The sequence below is a fragment of the Lepisosteus platostomus genome, chromosome 3 (genome assembly GCF_059453375.1).
Source record: "Lepisosteus platostomus isolate fLepPlt1 chromosome 3, fLepPlt1.hap1, whole genome shotgun sequence".
Classification (NCBI taxonomy): domain Eukaryota; kingdom Metazoa; phylum Chordata; class Actinopteri; order Semionotiformes; family Lepisosteidae; genus Lepisosteus; species Lepisosteus platostomus.
The window spans coordinates 57,415,744-57,431,157 of NC_142613.1; the positions used below are offsets into that span (position 1 = coordinate 57,415,744).

Consider the following 15,414-nt stretch of genomic DNA (forward strand, 5'->3'; position numbering starts at 1 on the left):
ACCCCTTACATTATCGCCATATTGATTCAACTTCTGTAATGTAGAACTTTCGGCCAAGAAGATTACTAATAACATGACCGTATGCCACAATTGGTTTAAAGGTTAGATTTATTTGGCTGAATCAATGCTGTTCTGACGAATTCATTCGCTTTATGGGTGATGACAAATCTAACAGTAAAAGTTGTTTTTTGCAACGTATTTTAAATAATCGTAGAACTGCAGGAAGAACAACTTCGACAATCAGTATTTATGTATTAAAAACAATCTGATCCTCGCAAAGTGTGCATTACTCACCCCTCCCTCCTTGCAGTGGAGCGGCGATGATTTTTAAAATTCCCGCTCATTCTCACGGACGCCATGTTGGTTCTTGCCCTGTGGTTGGTATCCGCTTGTAGGTGCTCTCGCGAGATTTGACCCGATAGCGACGGGATGTTGAAAAGCAAATTAATGCGCACTAGTCCGGGAGGCTGCAGAAATGGCGCTTGTGTTCAACTCTGTATAGACTGGAGATTTGTGAGCGGAGCATATAGGCACGTAGTGGAGCACGGATTTTACAGGGTTTAAGTCTTTATTTGGCCGTCGTTGTAAGGACACAGAGGCGCTATTCGTTAGGGTATTGGATTATGACAGCAGGGCACTCCGAAGAGGAGACAATATTTATCACCGGCTTGTTAGAGACGGAGACAGGTAGGTAGAAATGTGGTCTTCGGCGGTTGGACCTCAGGATCAGAACTCGTTGTAGATAGCCCTTAAACTCACTGATACGGACACCGTTTGCTTTATTTTGTTATGATTGTGTTGTGGTCGGTATACTACTAGGATGGGAGGTTGGTGTGGCTTTGCGAAACCCAGATTGGAAACTCGCGTGTTGTTGCTGTGAAGGGGGGGGGGGGGGGGAGGGAGCGGTTCTTATTTTTATTTGATCTGTTTCGAATTGCAAAGCCGCAATCTCCTCCTTCTGCTCGCACGTCCGTGTATTCTTGACGGATCCAAGCGTGGTCCGCTCAAACGCGTTTGCCCTGGAGTTTCGCTCCGTGCCCCCGCCGCCCCCCTCCCAGACGTGGACGGAAGTGCGATGCGCTGCAGTTTCCTCTAGCGGTTTAATTGAAGTGTGGGCTCCTCGTGGTCAGTCGGGTGGCTCCTCGGACATGAGGCGGAGCAAGGTCGGCATTGTAGTGCCCCGAGTCCTGTCTTTCTCTGCCTCTCGCCTGCCCAAACCGTAGGAAGGACCGCGCACCCCGTAGGCCCGAACATGGTGCGGGGTATAACCCACGCCTGTGGTTCCCTTAGAGTTTGCAGGTCTTCAGTGACCTGGTCCAGTCGTGATGTTGCTAATCCGTTTTACAACGACGGGGTACTTGAAACATTATCCCCAATCAGACTTGTTTGAAGGCCGCGTTGTGAACGACCTGTTGCCTTACACAGACCTGTTATAGCTTGCTGTTTTTCTCTCCAAAATGATCGCGTTTTTCCATTCTCTTTCGTTTTCTGTTGCGGAGGTACAGTAGCCTTTTCACATTGCCGGGATTGTTCCCGATCCTTGAAAGAGCATGGCTTCAGCATTTCCCCTTTTAGCGAGGCAAATGTAGTCTTCATTTTTTACAAAACAGCATGGTCTTCCAAAAGGTTCGGCTGTTCTGATTATTTTAATGGTTCCTTGAGAATCTCCTCTTGTTTAAATGAACATTGTTGTACCCCATCATTGCACTATCCGGTATGAAATCACTTAAGAAACGTATAGATTTTGGAAAAAAACATAAGAATGCACGCACAACTTTATATAATTACTTACTGCTTTATGTTAACCAAGTTCAAATTAGGGTTAGAGAAAGTGCTGGTTCACACTTCCAAACCTCACTTTTAAATAATGTAAATAATAGACTGTACCTTTTAGATATAAAGGTTCTAAAATCTTTATACGTGGTAATTTATTATATAATTCTAACTTGGTATTATATATGATGTGTGTGTATATATATATCTAATTTAGAGTGATTTGAGCACATCTCTTTTTGTCTCCCCTTTGGGGGGAAAATAAGTAAGTTTGTAGAAAAGCAATTTAGTTTATTGATTAGATTATTGCAGATATCAGTGTGAACTCCCCTGCACAAATTTAGCTTTTTTTTCCATGATCATGGCAACCTTAATATTAAGCGGAATGCAGATGTTAAGGTAGCCCAGAAACAAGGCATTGTGTTCTAAAATACTTGTCCTGTACTAAATGCTTCTTCCCCAAGGATCTGTAAATTAAGCCAGTGAAAAACGTGTGATCATCGGTTTTCTACCTAATCCATGAGTTTATAGAACTGCAGGCTAAACATTTTCATTCTATGGAAAGCCTATCTGGGGGCCGTGTTGTGATCACTGTTGCAGTCAGTACACACTCCAGTGGGTGTAATAAAAGCTCCAGCAGGTGTCTGGAAGCCCTAGGGCCCTGGATTCAATTCCAGAGCTGGTGAGCTATGTGCATGGAGTTTGTATGTTCTCCCTGTGTTCACGTGGGTTTCCTCCCACTGTCCAAAGACAGTCTGTGTCTGCACAGACTGGCATCCTCTTGTCCAGGGTGTGTCCTGCCTTGTGCCCGTTTCTCCCTAAGATCTGGCTCCCCCACAACCTTGGATGAGTTTAGTCCAGTGCAACACTACCTGGCTGCAGTGCTTACGACACAATAATGCAGCTCTACCACCACTCCAGCTGGCTTTTTAAATATGTGGAAATCGTGAGGTTTTTTTGAGGGGGGGGTCCACAGAAAAGTCCTGGTACTAAACGTCTAGTGGAAAACTACACTGAAAGGTTTCTGAATTATGTTATACTAGAGAAATTTTATTTTACAGGTGATGCAGCACTCTATCTATCCATCCATTTTCTAACCACTTGATCCAGTACAGGTTCACGGGAGAGCCGGAGCCTATCCCGACAAACTAAAGGCGCAAGGCAGGATACACCCTGGATGGGATGCCAGTTCATTTCGGGGCACACAAACACGCCAGTCCCATTTTTCCCTGAAGCCAATTAGCTTGCTAGTACATGTAGATAGGACCCCAGGAAGAACCCAGGACCCCAGTTTTGCGAGGCTAACCACCGTACTGCTCTGCTGCCCTTGATAGTTATAGATCAAACAAATTTTAACGAAAATTACAAGAGGTCATCTTTAATTCTTATTGCAGACACAGTTTGCAAAATACTGTTCAGACACATGCACACTGGATTCGAGCTTTTTGGTATGTTCTAGTTTTTAACTTACACAAATGAATCTGCTTTCTTTTTTCAATACCCTTTAATCCTCTCGCTTATAAAATTTGAGAAGCATCTAAACAACATCCGGACTGTAACCTGAAATAACGCATTAGGCTGACAGTTTTATCTAAAGTAGCTTACATTTGTAATATTTATACAGTTGGGTATTTTACTGGAGCAATTTGGGTAAAGTACAATCCTTAAGAATATAATGGCAATGTCCTGTCTGGGATTTCAACACCAAACCTTCCAATTACAGTTGTGGACCCCTAACCACTATTACGTCAACTTAGTTTTTATGGTAATTTGTTTCTGGGTCATTAAATTGACACAGCAGATTGATCAAGGGGGATAAAAATGGCAAAAATGCACAGGTTATTCGATGTTCCTGTTACATAAATGGGATTTGTGGTGTAGTTTTATCTTAATTAGGGAAGTTTTTAAGGTGATGTTTGTATTTTAAACACTTCCTTGTCTTTTATGTAGAAAAAAGTGGGCAGAAAGAAACTACTGACTTTCATTTGTATTCTACAGAATAAGCATGCGTGACCTTGCGGCTCAGGTAACCAGCAGTCTGCTAAGATTTCCAGAAGTGACGATAGAAGCACTCGGGGAAGATGAGATCAAACTGGATTCCGTTTTACACGGGAGGTTTGCCGCAGGTATGAGACTCTTAACTTTTTGGCTTCCTAGCTTAATTTTAATCGAAGACTCGCAAGCATAAAACCTCGAGTGATGGAGGTCTGCGTACAGTTGTAGTTTAAAGAATGGCACTTGCGTGTGTTTTGGATCTCCCTAAGTGCCGGTTGCTGTTGAATTCCAGGGAGGAACGGGGTGGCCTGGCTGGCGTGTGGTCCTCAGCTGGAGGTGGTCAGCTCCACCACGGGGGAGAGGCTGTCTGCCTACCGTTTCAGCAGCATTGGCGAGAACACCCCCAATGTCCTGACAGCCAAGGAGTTCTGCTGGCTGAAGAGGACTGGGCTCCTGGTGGGCCTGGAGGATGCGGCGGGGAGCATGCTGTGCCTGTATGATCTGGGAATCTCACGGGTAGTGAAAGCAGTGGTTGTGCCTGGAAGAGTGAGTGTTTTTATTTGGCGCCTTCTATAACGTAAATGGTAGTGATCCTTCAAGCTTTCTGACCCTTTCTGAGTCTTTTTTTTTTTTTAGTATTTCAATTAGTTTCACTAAGACAGTTTTTTTACTAGTTTTAATTTGAAGATTGTGCCATAAAGGTTGCAGAGATTCACTATTAGAGCAAAAACCTGTAAACTGACAGTACATTTTTTAAACTTGAATGGTGATAGTGATCGCCAGTTGTAATTATATATGTCAAATACTTACTAACTTTTCTTGTAGCTCTTAACTGTTTTTTTATTGTTTTAACTCCTTAGGGTGTTTTTAATAAGAGTTTCTACTGCTACAAACCTTAACATGTTTTTTTTTTTCTCAATGCAGATAACAGCAATTGAACCCCTGATAAGTTATGGTGGTGCTAGTACCAGTACTCAGCACTTACACCAGAGTCTGCGCTGGTTCTTTGGGGTTGCTGCAGTGGTAACTGATGTGGGACATGTGTTACTAATCGATCTGTGTTTGGATGATTTATCCTGCAGTCAAAGTGAGCTAGAAGCTTCAGGTATGGTGCTGATATGTTTGTTTGCTTGAATGGATTGATTTTAGGTGGATGTGGAGGTAGTTACTTCATGGGGAAAAGGAAACAAAGGGCACTCTCCGGGTTATGTCACACTTGACTTTGACAAATTTGTCTTTGTGTAATGCCAATTAAATTAACCAGCATTTATTAAGTAATTCCCATGCTGATTTTGTTATTATGACAGGATAGTGCTTCCTTAAATAATTTACTCTCCTGTTTAACCCATTTTGTTTATTTACAGATGTAGTTTAATCCTTTGGGGATTTCTATTTTAACGCAGACAGCAGTGCATTCGTTATATTACAGAATATGTTCATGATATAAGCAGTGCATAGAGTAGTACAAGAAACGTCTACTATCAATGTAAAAAAAAACATGCATAGAACAAGACTTAGGTAAAACTCAATTTACAGAACAGTTTCCAGAATCAGTCTCTTAAACCAAGGAATTCACATAATTTTTGCAGTGATGTCAAAGTTGTCAAAATCCATTTATATGTAAATATCTAAAAGTAACTAATTTTAGATTAAATGAAAGGGGAAGCATGACTATTGATTGTTCCTAGAGCGTAACGTGCATTATTTTTCACGCATAAACATGTTAATTGATATTTTAAGAATATTCGCTTTAAGAAATGTTTCTGTAACTTATAATTCACCAACGTGGGCTAACGTAAACAGGAGGAGAATACTTTTGCAAGGTACTGTATATGTCTACATGTCTCTCTCCATAGATCTCGAAGTGATTCACAAATCCCCATCGGAGATCCCTCGTATTCGAGAGCGCGTAACCAACCAAGGCAGGCACCTGTGCCTTCAGTTACTCAGCCCGACAGGAACCAGTGCCACAGCGCTTCAGTACATAACAAGGACAAACCAGCTGGCAGTCGGGTTCTCTGACGGTTACCTTCAGCTTTGGAACATGAAGACATTAAAAAATGAGTAAGTGCTCCCAACACCACTTTTAAAAACAGGAAAAGAATGTCTTTTCTTAAACAGAAGTTTTATTATGAATTGCATTTTGGCTATGGGTTGGAATTTTGCCTATAAAACTGTATTGCAGTACAGTATTGCCTTTGTGTTAAAATAATCAATTCAGTATTTGAAAAGTATTTGTAACCGCAGATTTAAGATTGTGAGAAGAAGGCTGCTGTATTTTGTTTCATTAATTAACAAGTATACTGCTCTCAGTGTTCACGTCTTAGATGGTCTCTCCAGGATCCTAGAGGGATTTCTGATATTGAAAACCTGACTGCTAAATATCAACAAGTGTAATTTTTTTTTTTCCTCACTACTATTTTTTTTTACCATCCTTTTTTCATGTAGGTATCACTCACAGTTAGAAGGTGGCAGAGTGCCAGTTTACACTTTTACCTTCCAGGAGCCTGAGAATGACCCTCGGAACTGTTGCTATCTGTGGGCGGTACAGTCTGCCCAGGATGGGTAAGTCAATTTAAATGGCATTTTCTGTAATGTCTTAAGATATGGAAGGAACACTTCAGGAAAACCATATGCTGCTATAGGTAGTGTTGGTGAAAGTAGTCTTCCCTCTGCACTGCAGTTTCCAAACTAGTGCTGTAGTATGGTGATGGGGACCGTCATACTAAAGCCTTCCAATAAGAAGTCAAATGGTCCTGCATTTTCCCCTTGTTTCAATGTGTGTGATCTAATTTGTTGTGTGACTGATTTACAGATGCATGTCAGAGCATTACCTTTTAATGGTAATCTCATGTCCCTTTCAGAACTGTTAAATTTACATTATTGAAGTTAAGACAGAGTATGTTCTTATTTTGAAACATATCAGTCTTTCACAGTAAACCCACCTACATTAAATAGCAATATCTGAATTTCAAAAAGTTCGTAAAGCTATTTTTAAAGTACCACTAAAGAACTCTTCCTGTTATAACAAATAATAACATCCATTTTAACATAAGAAACCACATACACATTTAGTATTTTCATGAAATTTCCTTAATTTATAGGTAGTTTTTCTAGGGTGCATTTTCAAAGAGAAACGGATAGACGCCTCTTCAGTTGTGCATCTTGTTTGAGCCCATGTAATTTGTAAGTTACAGTCCATGTAAAATGTAATTTAAAGGTGGAAACATAACACGTAACAGGTTTTGCTGAGAAATATAGGAATTAGCTTTCACTCTAAATTCCGAGTTGAATTCTTAATTTTGTTTCTATCACCTTGTTTTACCAGTGAAGGCGATGTTGTCAGTTTGCACCTCCTGCAGTTGGCATTTAGGGAGAGGAAGTGTTCAGCTTCTGGAAAGATACTTTATGAGGTAATGGTTTTCACTTTTTCACAGCTGACTTTGTTGTCTTGCTATTTCCTTAAGATGTCTTAAGTTTTGCAGTAAACACTTAAACACAACCCAGAACTTCCAGATTAAATCTATGTGGAAGTGCATTTAAAACTAAGAACAGGAGTTGTTGTTGAAGCCAATACCCTGGCTTCTTACAAAAAAAACCGAATAGATGTGATTCTTGGATCAATTAGTTACTAACTGCTGAATGGGCTAGGTGAGCTGATGGCCTCCTCTAATTTGTAACTCTTTTTAAAAATATTTTGACTGCAGAGCCTCCATCCATTAGCATTTACCTAATGCACTTTTCTTCTGGCTCCCCTGACGTGCATTTCTTTAGGAAACGTGTTTCTGAGTCTGGTATTTGACTTGTGATTTCATCTAGGGTTTGGAGTACTGTGAGGAGCGATACAGTCAAGACCTGGTCGATGGCACGTTTGCACTGAGGAGCCAGGCAACCAACACCCGACTGCTAGGATGTCAAACAATTGAGAAGTTCAGAAATCATCCTGATAGGGATGACAGCATGAATGAAGGTTAGTTTTATATTTGGGATTCCCTTTTTGTCTTGCTTGAGGATAGAACATCTTTAATGAGAAGTTTGCATGTAATGAATGAATCGCTTAGTGTAACTGTTTCTTAGTAATAAACTTGCCTTTTTCTTCTTTATTGCAGTTGCCTCTCCTGACACCAGTGTGTCCATTTTCAGTTGGCATGTGAAATCTTACGGCCAGGCCCGGCCATGTACCTATATAGGAGTGTTCGACATTAACCGATGGTACCATGCACAGATGCCAGATTCTCTCAGGTAAAAATGTTAAAACATTTGTTATGCATTGCTTTATTCTGAAAGACTCCCACTTCAAGTGCTGTGGTATTTCTAAATATGTTGTTTTCAGATTATTTCACTTCACCAAATTTTGGATGTCCAAAATGGCAGTAGTTAAAATGTCTGATTTCATTAGTAATTCAAACTTATTTTAATTCTGTTGTAGAACTGGGGAGTTTCTGCACTGTTGTTCGTATTTTGCTCTTTGGTCGTTGGAGTCTGTGGTAGAGATGACCTCTCCAAGCCCGCTCCTGGATGTCTTGGTACATGAACGTAGTTTGAGTCGAGGACTCCCTCCTAGATGCCCACCTCCGGAACAGTTTTTTAACCCCACCACTTATAATTTTGGTAAGTTGAAGATTTAACTCCGTCGGGGAAGAGCATTTTCAGTTAGGCAGTACTTATTTATAATTCGCTCATTTGCATGATGCTATCCATGTAGATGCATTTCAAGGGTTTTCACAAAACATTGCGTATTGGCTCCAAAGGAAGCAAACTTGTAGGTTAGGTGCACATGTTAGGGTCACATTTCAGTGACTGGAGTAGTGCAGCCCACCACACCCATAGAGAGTTACCTAGTTATGCCTTTAGGTTTGTAACTACTACCACCAAAGTTCCCCAAAATGTCCCTTGCTGTGGCTATGACCTGTGCAGATACATCATTACTTTGCTGTGATATTTTTCATGTTTGAAAAATAACATTTAGATCAGCACTGTTTTTGGTACTGAAGGGGAATCGATAAACCTGCTGTTTTCTGTATCTTCAAATGGCAGAGTTCAAGAACAAGGTTCAGGATTTACTGGTCACAGCTGAAATTGTGACACAGCTTTCGTTTTTAATAGTCGTTTTGCTTTTCAGATGCGACTTGCTTACTGAACTCTGGTGTTGTCCACTTAACGTGTTTGGGATATCAGAAAGAGGTCTGTACTCTCTCATTTTAACACATTTTGTCTCTTCAATATATATACATTCTTGAGTTTATAAATAAGCAAAGCTGGGTTTATAGCTTCTATTTAATCATATCATATGTGTATTTCTAAATAGACATTAAGCTTCTTGAAAAAGTCTGGTCCTTCCTTGAATGAAGTTATTCCTGATGGGTATAACCGATGTCTGATGTCTGGCCTCCTCTCTCCTCGACTTCATGAAGTGCAGCCTTCTAGTCTTTCTCAGGTTAGTCTATATATTTAACACGGTTATAAAATGCTTGTGTTTTATATGCTTGCTTCAGAATTTGCATGTAGGAAATAAAAAAAAAATCCACACACAGTAAACAACACAGTTCAGGTGTTGTTTTTTAATCATAGGATGTTTTAAAAAGTAGTTATCTTAAATAGGTAGACATATTTAATAATTGCATTCATAATTGAAACGATTAAACTATAAAATAGAAATCTATAGTTTTTGTTAGATGTTAACATTTCACTCTGAGCAATGAATAATTAAACAAACTCATGAAGCAACAACAATTTTCTTAGTGTTTTTTTAGGTGCATGTCATTAAAGATTGAATTAGTTAACACTGAACTTTTAAAAATGAATGCTGAAAAGAGAAGAAAGGAAACACAATGTCACCCGAAGAAGGCTCCACAGCCAAAACATTGTTTCCTTTTCTTTTCAGCAAGGAATAAACCTTTAACTTCGTCCTTGGTAACATGCATGTCGGCATGCATAGGTTGCAATCTTGGACTACTTAAAAATGAGTAGGCAAATTTTATCAATAAGTACTATTCTAAATGTGTAATTATGAATTGTATCTGTTGTCATCATTTGTCCAAAACAGTTGACTTGCTTTGCTCAGCATGTGGTCAGAATCCTACAGTCCCAGAATAACCATCACCATCCATTGATTTTCTTTACCAAAGTACTGGAATGTTGGAATAGATTAGTTTCTAGGATTTCAGGATCACAATCTGGATATACAACTTGCAACCTGCTCTGTTCACAACCAACACAGACTTGGTAACTGTTTACAGTCTTCCTGTTAGACCAGAAATTATTTTGTTGTTTTTTTGCCAGAGGAAATATGTACTTAATAGGTATAAAAAAGTTCTAAAATTAGTTTATCATAATGGTTCATGATTCTGAAACGTGTAGTTATAATTTGTACTAATTTAGTTTCATTGCTGTTCTGTTGGGTTCAGAACGTTGGAGACTGTCTTTGTAATGTTTCCAGTGTAACATTCATTTGGCTTATTTGGATTCTAAATGATTCATTCATTTAATTGAGTCATCTTTTTATGAGCTAGAAATGGTCACCACTTAGCGTGTAGTGTAGTCCACTCCCACATCTCCCTTGCTTGCCCTTGCTGATTTCTCAGAAGATCCATTGTGTAGCTGAGTAGGACAGGAATTGCTTCTTTGTAGCCCTTGATTTGACGCACTTGTTCAAATACCCAGAAATAGTCTAACCACATAAAATGGTCCTCCATGTTGACATCAGTTGAAATTCTACCCATTCATCTTTTGTATTGTTTTTAGTTCAGGTGCCTACTGTCAAAATTTTAGAAGAAGCAGATCCCCTTTTGGGCAGTAACTGTATGTTCATTGTTAACCCTTGTTCCATTCACTGAAATATCTTATTTTGTAGGAGGAGCAGTTAGAAGCTATATTATCAACTGCTGTTGACACGAGTTCGTTAGGCCTCATTACGGGATGCATCAAGCAATGGACTGCAGAGGGTAAGGAAACCATTGGATTTACAGTTTTTCATGAAAAGTGATCTAAATCCACTGTGGATTCATATTCAAGTTTTCATGTGTTCATGAGTTTCACAGGTGTTTTTTATTAACATTTTGCTCTTTATGTTCTACCCTTTTGTAAGAGCAACCAGGGTCTGCGGCAAATCTGCGCTTCGTTCTCGAGTGGGCCTGGAATAAAGTGACCTTTATGAAGGAAGAACTTGACAGAATTTGTAAGTCAGTAAGCAACCTTTGTAAATTGCAGCAGTCATTAATATTGCTATATACACCACTGATAATGAAGCCACAAATAATGTTGTTGAGCTATTTTAAACGGTACCTTTCCAGACACTTCCTATGGTGTCAATATTCAATTTGTTATTCTTAAGCCACTCCAGTAAAGCTTTGGATCATTTTCTAGCCAAAAAAGTATTTTCATCCCAGTTTTAAGGCTTCAGCAGACTCAAACAAGTTTTTCTGCAGTATTTGCCAGTACTTGGCTCGGTCCATTTCCATTTATTCCTGACAAGCTTTCCAGGCCCTACTGTGGACTGGAGCCCCAGAGCATGATGCTTGTCCATAGCAGTGGTGCTGACTAGGTGATGTGCAGCGTTGGATCTGCATGTTGGCATACTTGCCTGTTCCTTTTTTGTTTTTCCCTTTGCGTCTCTGTTTGCTCATTGTGATTCTTCAATTCAAATTTTCTTGGAGTTCTCTCACCTTCCATTCTGTGTCATATGTTTTTGAATTTCTCAGTGCCCCTAGTGCCTGTCCCAAGTAGATGTAAACGTGAAACCTGTACCAGATGGCCTTTGCCGTGGATTTATTTTAGTGGCATAGAAAGCCTAAGCCTTCATTGGCGCATAATGTCTTTGGCAAAAAGTTTTGCTGTCCGTTTAACATTTGCTGCTGTTCATCTTTGCATAGTGCTGGCAGGATTCCACCAATCTGGTTTTCCTTGTTATGTTCTGGTTTTTATTAGTGCCAGATGGAAATATTGTGGTTCCTACTTATGTCACCATCCAGGCTGGGACAAATGACCGCACAACTGTTACTTGCCCTTCCTAGGAGCCTGTCGAGTCTGATATCGGTCACCACAGATCAAGGGAAACTGCCTGAGAGTCTGTGCTGCATGTCTCGGGTTCCATGTTCCTGAGATTAGTGCCCAATGACCATCACTACTCTTTTTGCATTTTTAGATTGCTTTTTATGGCAAACTAGGTATATTCTTTACCATTGTTGGCCTCTAAACCACTGTTTCTCAAGCTTTTCCTTGTCACGGAGCGCTATAGAAATCGATTTTTTTTGTGGCACGCACTATCCCTCCACACACACACACACACACACACACACACACACACACACACACACATACATCGCTGGCCTTAGCTCATTTTACTATAAACTATTATCCTAATAGTAACTGTTAGGATACAGGATGACAGTGAAACGGATCTCTTGTTCAGCCACTACCAGAAGTTCTGCATTTTTGTTTTTATCCAGCAGACTTGAAATCAAATCTCACACCACACATGAGTCCAATTTTGACCATCTTAGCATGTGCCCTGTCTCTTATATTTATACAAAACATCCAACATGTTTTGGTTACTCCACAAAATGGTGTACTGATCAAGAAACATCGTAAACACTAATGTTTTTAAAATATTAGGTTTAAGGTTTTTCTCATTCCATTTGAAGCGTGTTTTAAAGTTTGTGTCTTTAACAAAAAAATCGTCACTAATGCTATCATGAACGTCTTTGTGACAGGTTTATCTTGCATAAATTGTCTTGTTTAATCTCTTAACCATGTTTCTGTTGCCAGGTGCCCCACTGTTTGACAGTTCCTGTAACTTCATTGATCCACAGACACTTCAGGCCCTGCAGCACTGCCAGCTCTTGATTAGCAATTTGAGCACCATCTTCAGCTGCTTCCTCAATGAAGCACAAGACATCACTGAAAAGGGTAAAGTACTTGTTGCATCTAGTGTACTTGTTCTGAATTGCATTGGTTGGGTTGTGTTGCTACCTTTCTTGTTGTTGAAAACTTGTTTTCACCTTTCTAGTCTTTTGTTCACTTTCAAATATCTCCAAATCTTTGTTTATAGAAGATTCAGCTGAATCAGAATTATGCTTTATTAACAGATGTGGCCATTTTCATAGTATGTATACATATTCTGATCATTGTGTCTTTAGTTTTTTGGAGCACAGCATTGAGTCATTCTTCAGTACATACTTTTTTTTTGTCATCTACAGGACTAGTGGGCTTAACAAACAAGTGTGTTGTGACTAACTTAATCTCTCAGTATGCTCAAGTGGTTCTGTGGTTCTGTCGCTCTGGCCTTTTACCTGAAGGATCGGGTGAGTTTTCTTCATCCTAATAACACTACCATTAGTATATTTTCAAAATATAGTACTAAAGTACTAAGCTGAATTTTGTTCTTTCAGTTAGTTGCTATTTTAAGTCCATGTCCTCATGATATTAACCAGAATTGGACTTTTTTACTGTTACCATCAAATGTATGGTAGACTCTCCTTCTATGTGGTAGTTAGGTTCCTATCGTAGTGCGGATACCCAAAAGCATCTATACTTAAAACATCCTATTCCCCTACCTTAAACATGTAAAATCAATCATAAGTAATGTTTATAATCATTGTTATATTCCTTAAGTTTTACAACTACGCCATTGCTGCCATATATGTTGATTATCAATGTACTTGTGGAAAGGAAGAGGACATTAATACCTCTTGTGTTTTATAGATGATGTTCTTCAGCTTTCAAGACCTTTTTATAGTTACCCTGTTATAAAGAACTATTACACAAGTCGAAGAGAGAAGCTAGAACGCCTCTCAAAGTAAGTTAAAATATCTTTTAATACTCATGAATTAAACTTTTTTAGAACTATGAAAATACTTAATCTTGTATGTTATACTTCATTGCCTTCCAGTCATTTAGAATTACATATGGTATGGACAAACTTTTTTGACATTAGTTTGGTATGGTAGACAAATTGAAGGAAAATAATAGATTCTCTACGCTAATAGAGTTCTGAAATTGTTGAAGTGGCAGGAATTGAGGTGGCTTGTTTACATAATAAGTATATCTGTATAGGCAGGTGTTCAGTGTTGAGTAGGATTAATGGCAGTAAGGTTAGAAATAGTGGTTTGAAGACTAGATGTGATTAGAGCTCACGAAGACATGATAGACAAAAGTGAAAAGTGAGCAGCAATGCCAATTGCATCTAGGAAATGCAAATTGGAAAATGCACTGTTGCTTAAAGTTTGGGAGATAAAATTATTGCAGTGAACCTAACTTTTAAAACCTAATTCCTATTCTATACTTAGTACACAGCCACAATTAATCCCACTGTACTCAATCTAAAGCCTTCTTGGCATCTAATGGAAGGCCATCTTCGGGATCTGTGGTATAATGTGAATTTAGAGAAAGTGGCAAACATTATAAGAGTCTACTAGGCCTTTAATGAAGCCCATTGGATCATGTTGAACTAATTTAATCGTACAGAACTCCAGTTGGAGTCGAGATCAGCTGCTGTGTGGGGAAACTGTGATCATATGGCAAAATATTGTCCCAAGTGGTTAAATAAATCAAGTCTTTTTGAAAATAGCACTTTATAAAGCATTTAAACATGAAGAGGCACCAGTAAAATGTATAGGGAGCTGTAAGTACAGGTTAAAAAGGATAATACGCAGAGAGAAAGTAATGTTGCACTTGGAAACTGAAGTTTTCTTTTTCCAGTATTGCTACAGTAAGAGAAGTGTAGTGTTTTAAGGATGAAAATTGGTAACTTATGGTGATAAGTACATTTTTAATGTCAAAAACGAATATTTCACTCAGATGTTTACCTAGGAAGTACAAACTACATGTTTCAGGCTATGTAAAGACAAAGTTCCATGTTAAATAATATTTACTATAGATACATATGCATTCCTGTTTTTAATTTTAGCTTTGAGCAACCCTGACAGAACCACTGACTGAACTAGAATGACACTTACTTCACATATTATCATTATGGAATCATACCAGGATATACAGTGCCTTGCGAAAGTATTCGCCCCCCTTGAACTTTTCAACCTTTTGCCACATTTCAGGCTTCAAACATAAAGATATAAATTTTTTATTTTATGTGAAGAATCACCAACAAGTGGGACACAATTGTGAAGTGGAACGAAATCTATTGGATTTTTGAAACTTTTTTAACTAATAAAAAAATGAAAAGTGGGGCGTGCAAAATTATTCGGCCCCCTTGCGTTAATACTTTGTAGAGCCACCTTTTGCTGCGATTACAGCTGCAAGTCGCTTGGGGTATGTCTCTATCAGTTTTGCACATCGAGAGACTGAAATTCTTGCCCATTCTTCCTTGCAAAACAGCTCGAGCTCAGTGAGGTTGGATGGAGAGCGTTTGTGAACAGCAGTTTTCAGCTCTTTCCACAGATTCTCGATTGGATTCAGGTCTGGACTTTGACTTGGCCATTCAAACACCTGGATACGTTTATTTGTGAACCATTCCTTTGTAGATTTTGCTGTATGTTTGGGATCATTGTCTTGTTGGAAGATAAATCTCCATCACAGTTTCAGGTCTTTTGCAGACTCCAACAGGTTTTCATCCAGAATGGTCCTGTATTTGGCTGCATCCATCTTCCCCTCAATTTTAACCATCTTCCCTGTCCCTGCTGAAGAAAAGCA

General features: G+C 39.1%; 1 protein-coding gene across 2 annotated transcripts in view; it reads left to right on the top strand.

Moving 5' to 3' along the window:
• The first annotated feature begins 433 nt into the window (after positions 1-433).
• The window catches only part of ahctf1 (AT-hook containing transcription factor 1), a 29,179-nt gene continuing 14,198 nt past the window's right edge, over positions 434-15,414 (top strand). The window contains exons 1-17 of one of the 2 annotated variants that reach the window (XM_088626166.1): positions 434-687; positions 3,772-3,899; positions 4,061-4,314; positions 4,693-4,873; positions 5,625-5,832; positions 6,217-6,333; positions 7,097-7,181; positions 7,588-7,738; positions 7,878-8,010; positions 8,198-8,379; positions 8,891-8,952; positions 9,077-9,205; positions 10,622-10,712; positions 10,856-10,945; positions 12,535-12,675; positions 12,966-13,070; positions 13,471-13,564. In XM_088626166.1, coding sequence (XP_088482292.1) covers positions 3,779-3,899; positions 4,061-4,314; positions 4,693-4,873; positions 5,625-5,832; positions 6,217-6,333; positions 7,097-7,181; positions 7,588-7,738; positions 7,878-8,010; positions 8,198-8,379; positions 8,891-8,952; positions 9,077-9,205; positions 10,622-10,712; positions 10,856-10,945; positions 12,535-12,675; positions 12,966-13,070; positions 13,471-13,564 — 2,144 coding nt within the window. In that variant the 5' untranslated portion in view covers positions 434-687; positions 3,772-3,778. Of the gene's footprint in view, positions 688-3,198; positions 3,222-3,771; positions 3,900-4,060; positions 4,315-4,692; positions 4,874-5,624; positions 5,833-6,216; positions 6,334-7,096; positions 7,182-7,587; positions 7,739-7,877; positions 8,011-8,197; positions 8,380-8,890; positions 8,953-9,076; positions 9,206-10,621; positions 10,713-10,855; positions 10,946-12,534; positions 12,676-12,965; positions 13,071-13,470; positions 13,565-15,414 lie in introns of those variants that run through there. The other variant, XM_088626167.1, reaches the window with a different exon arrangement.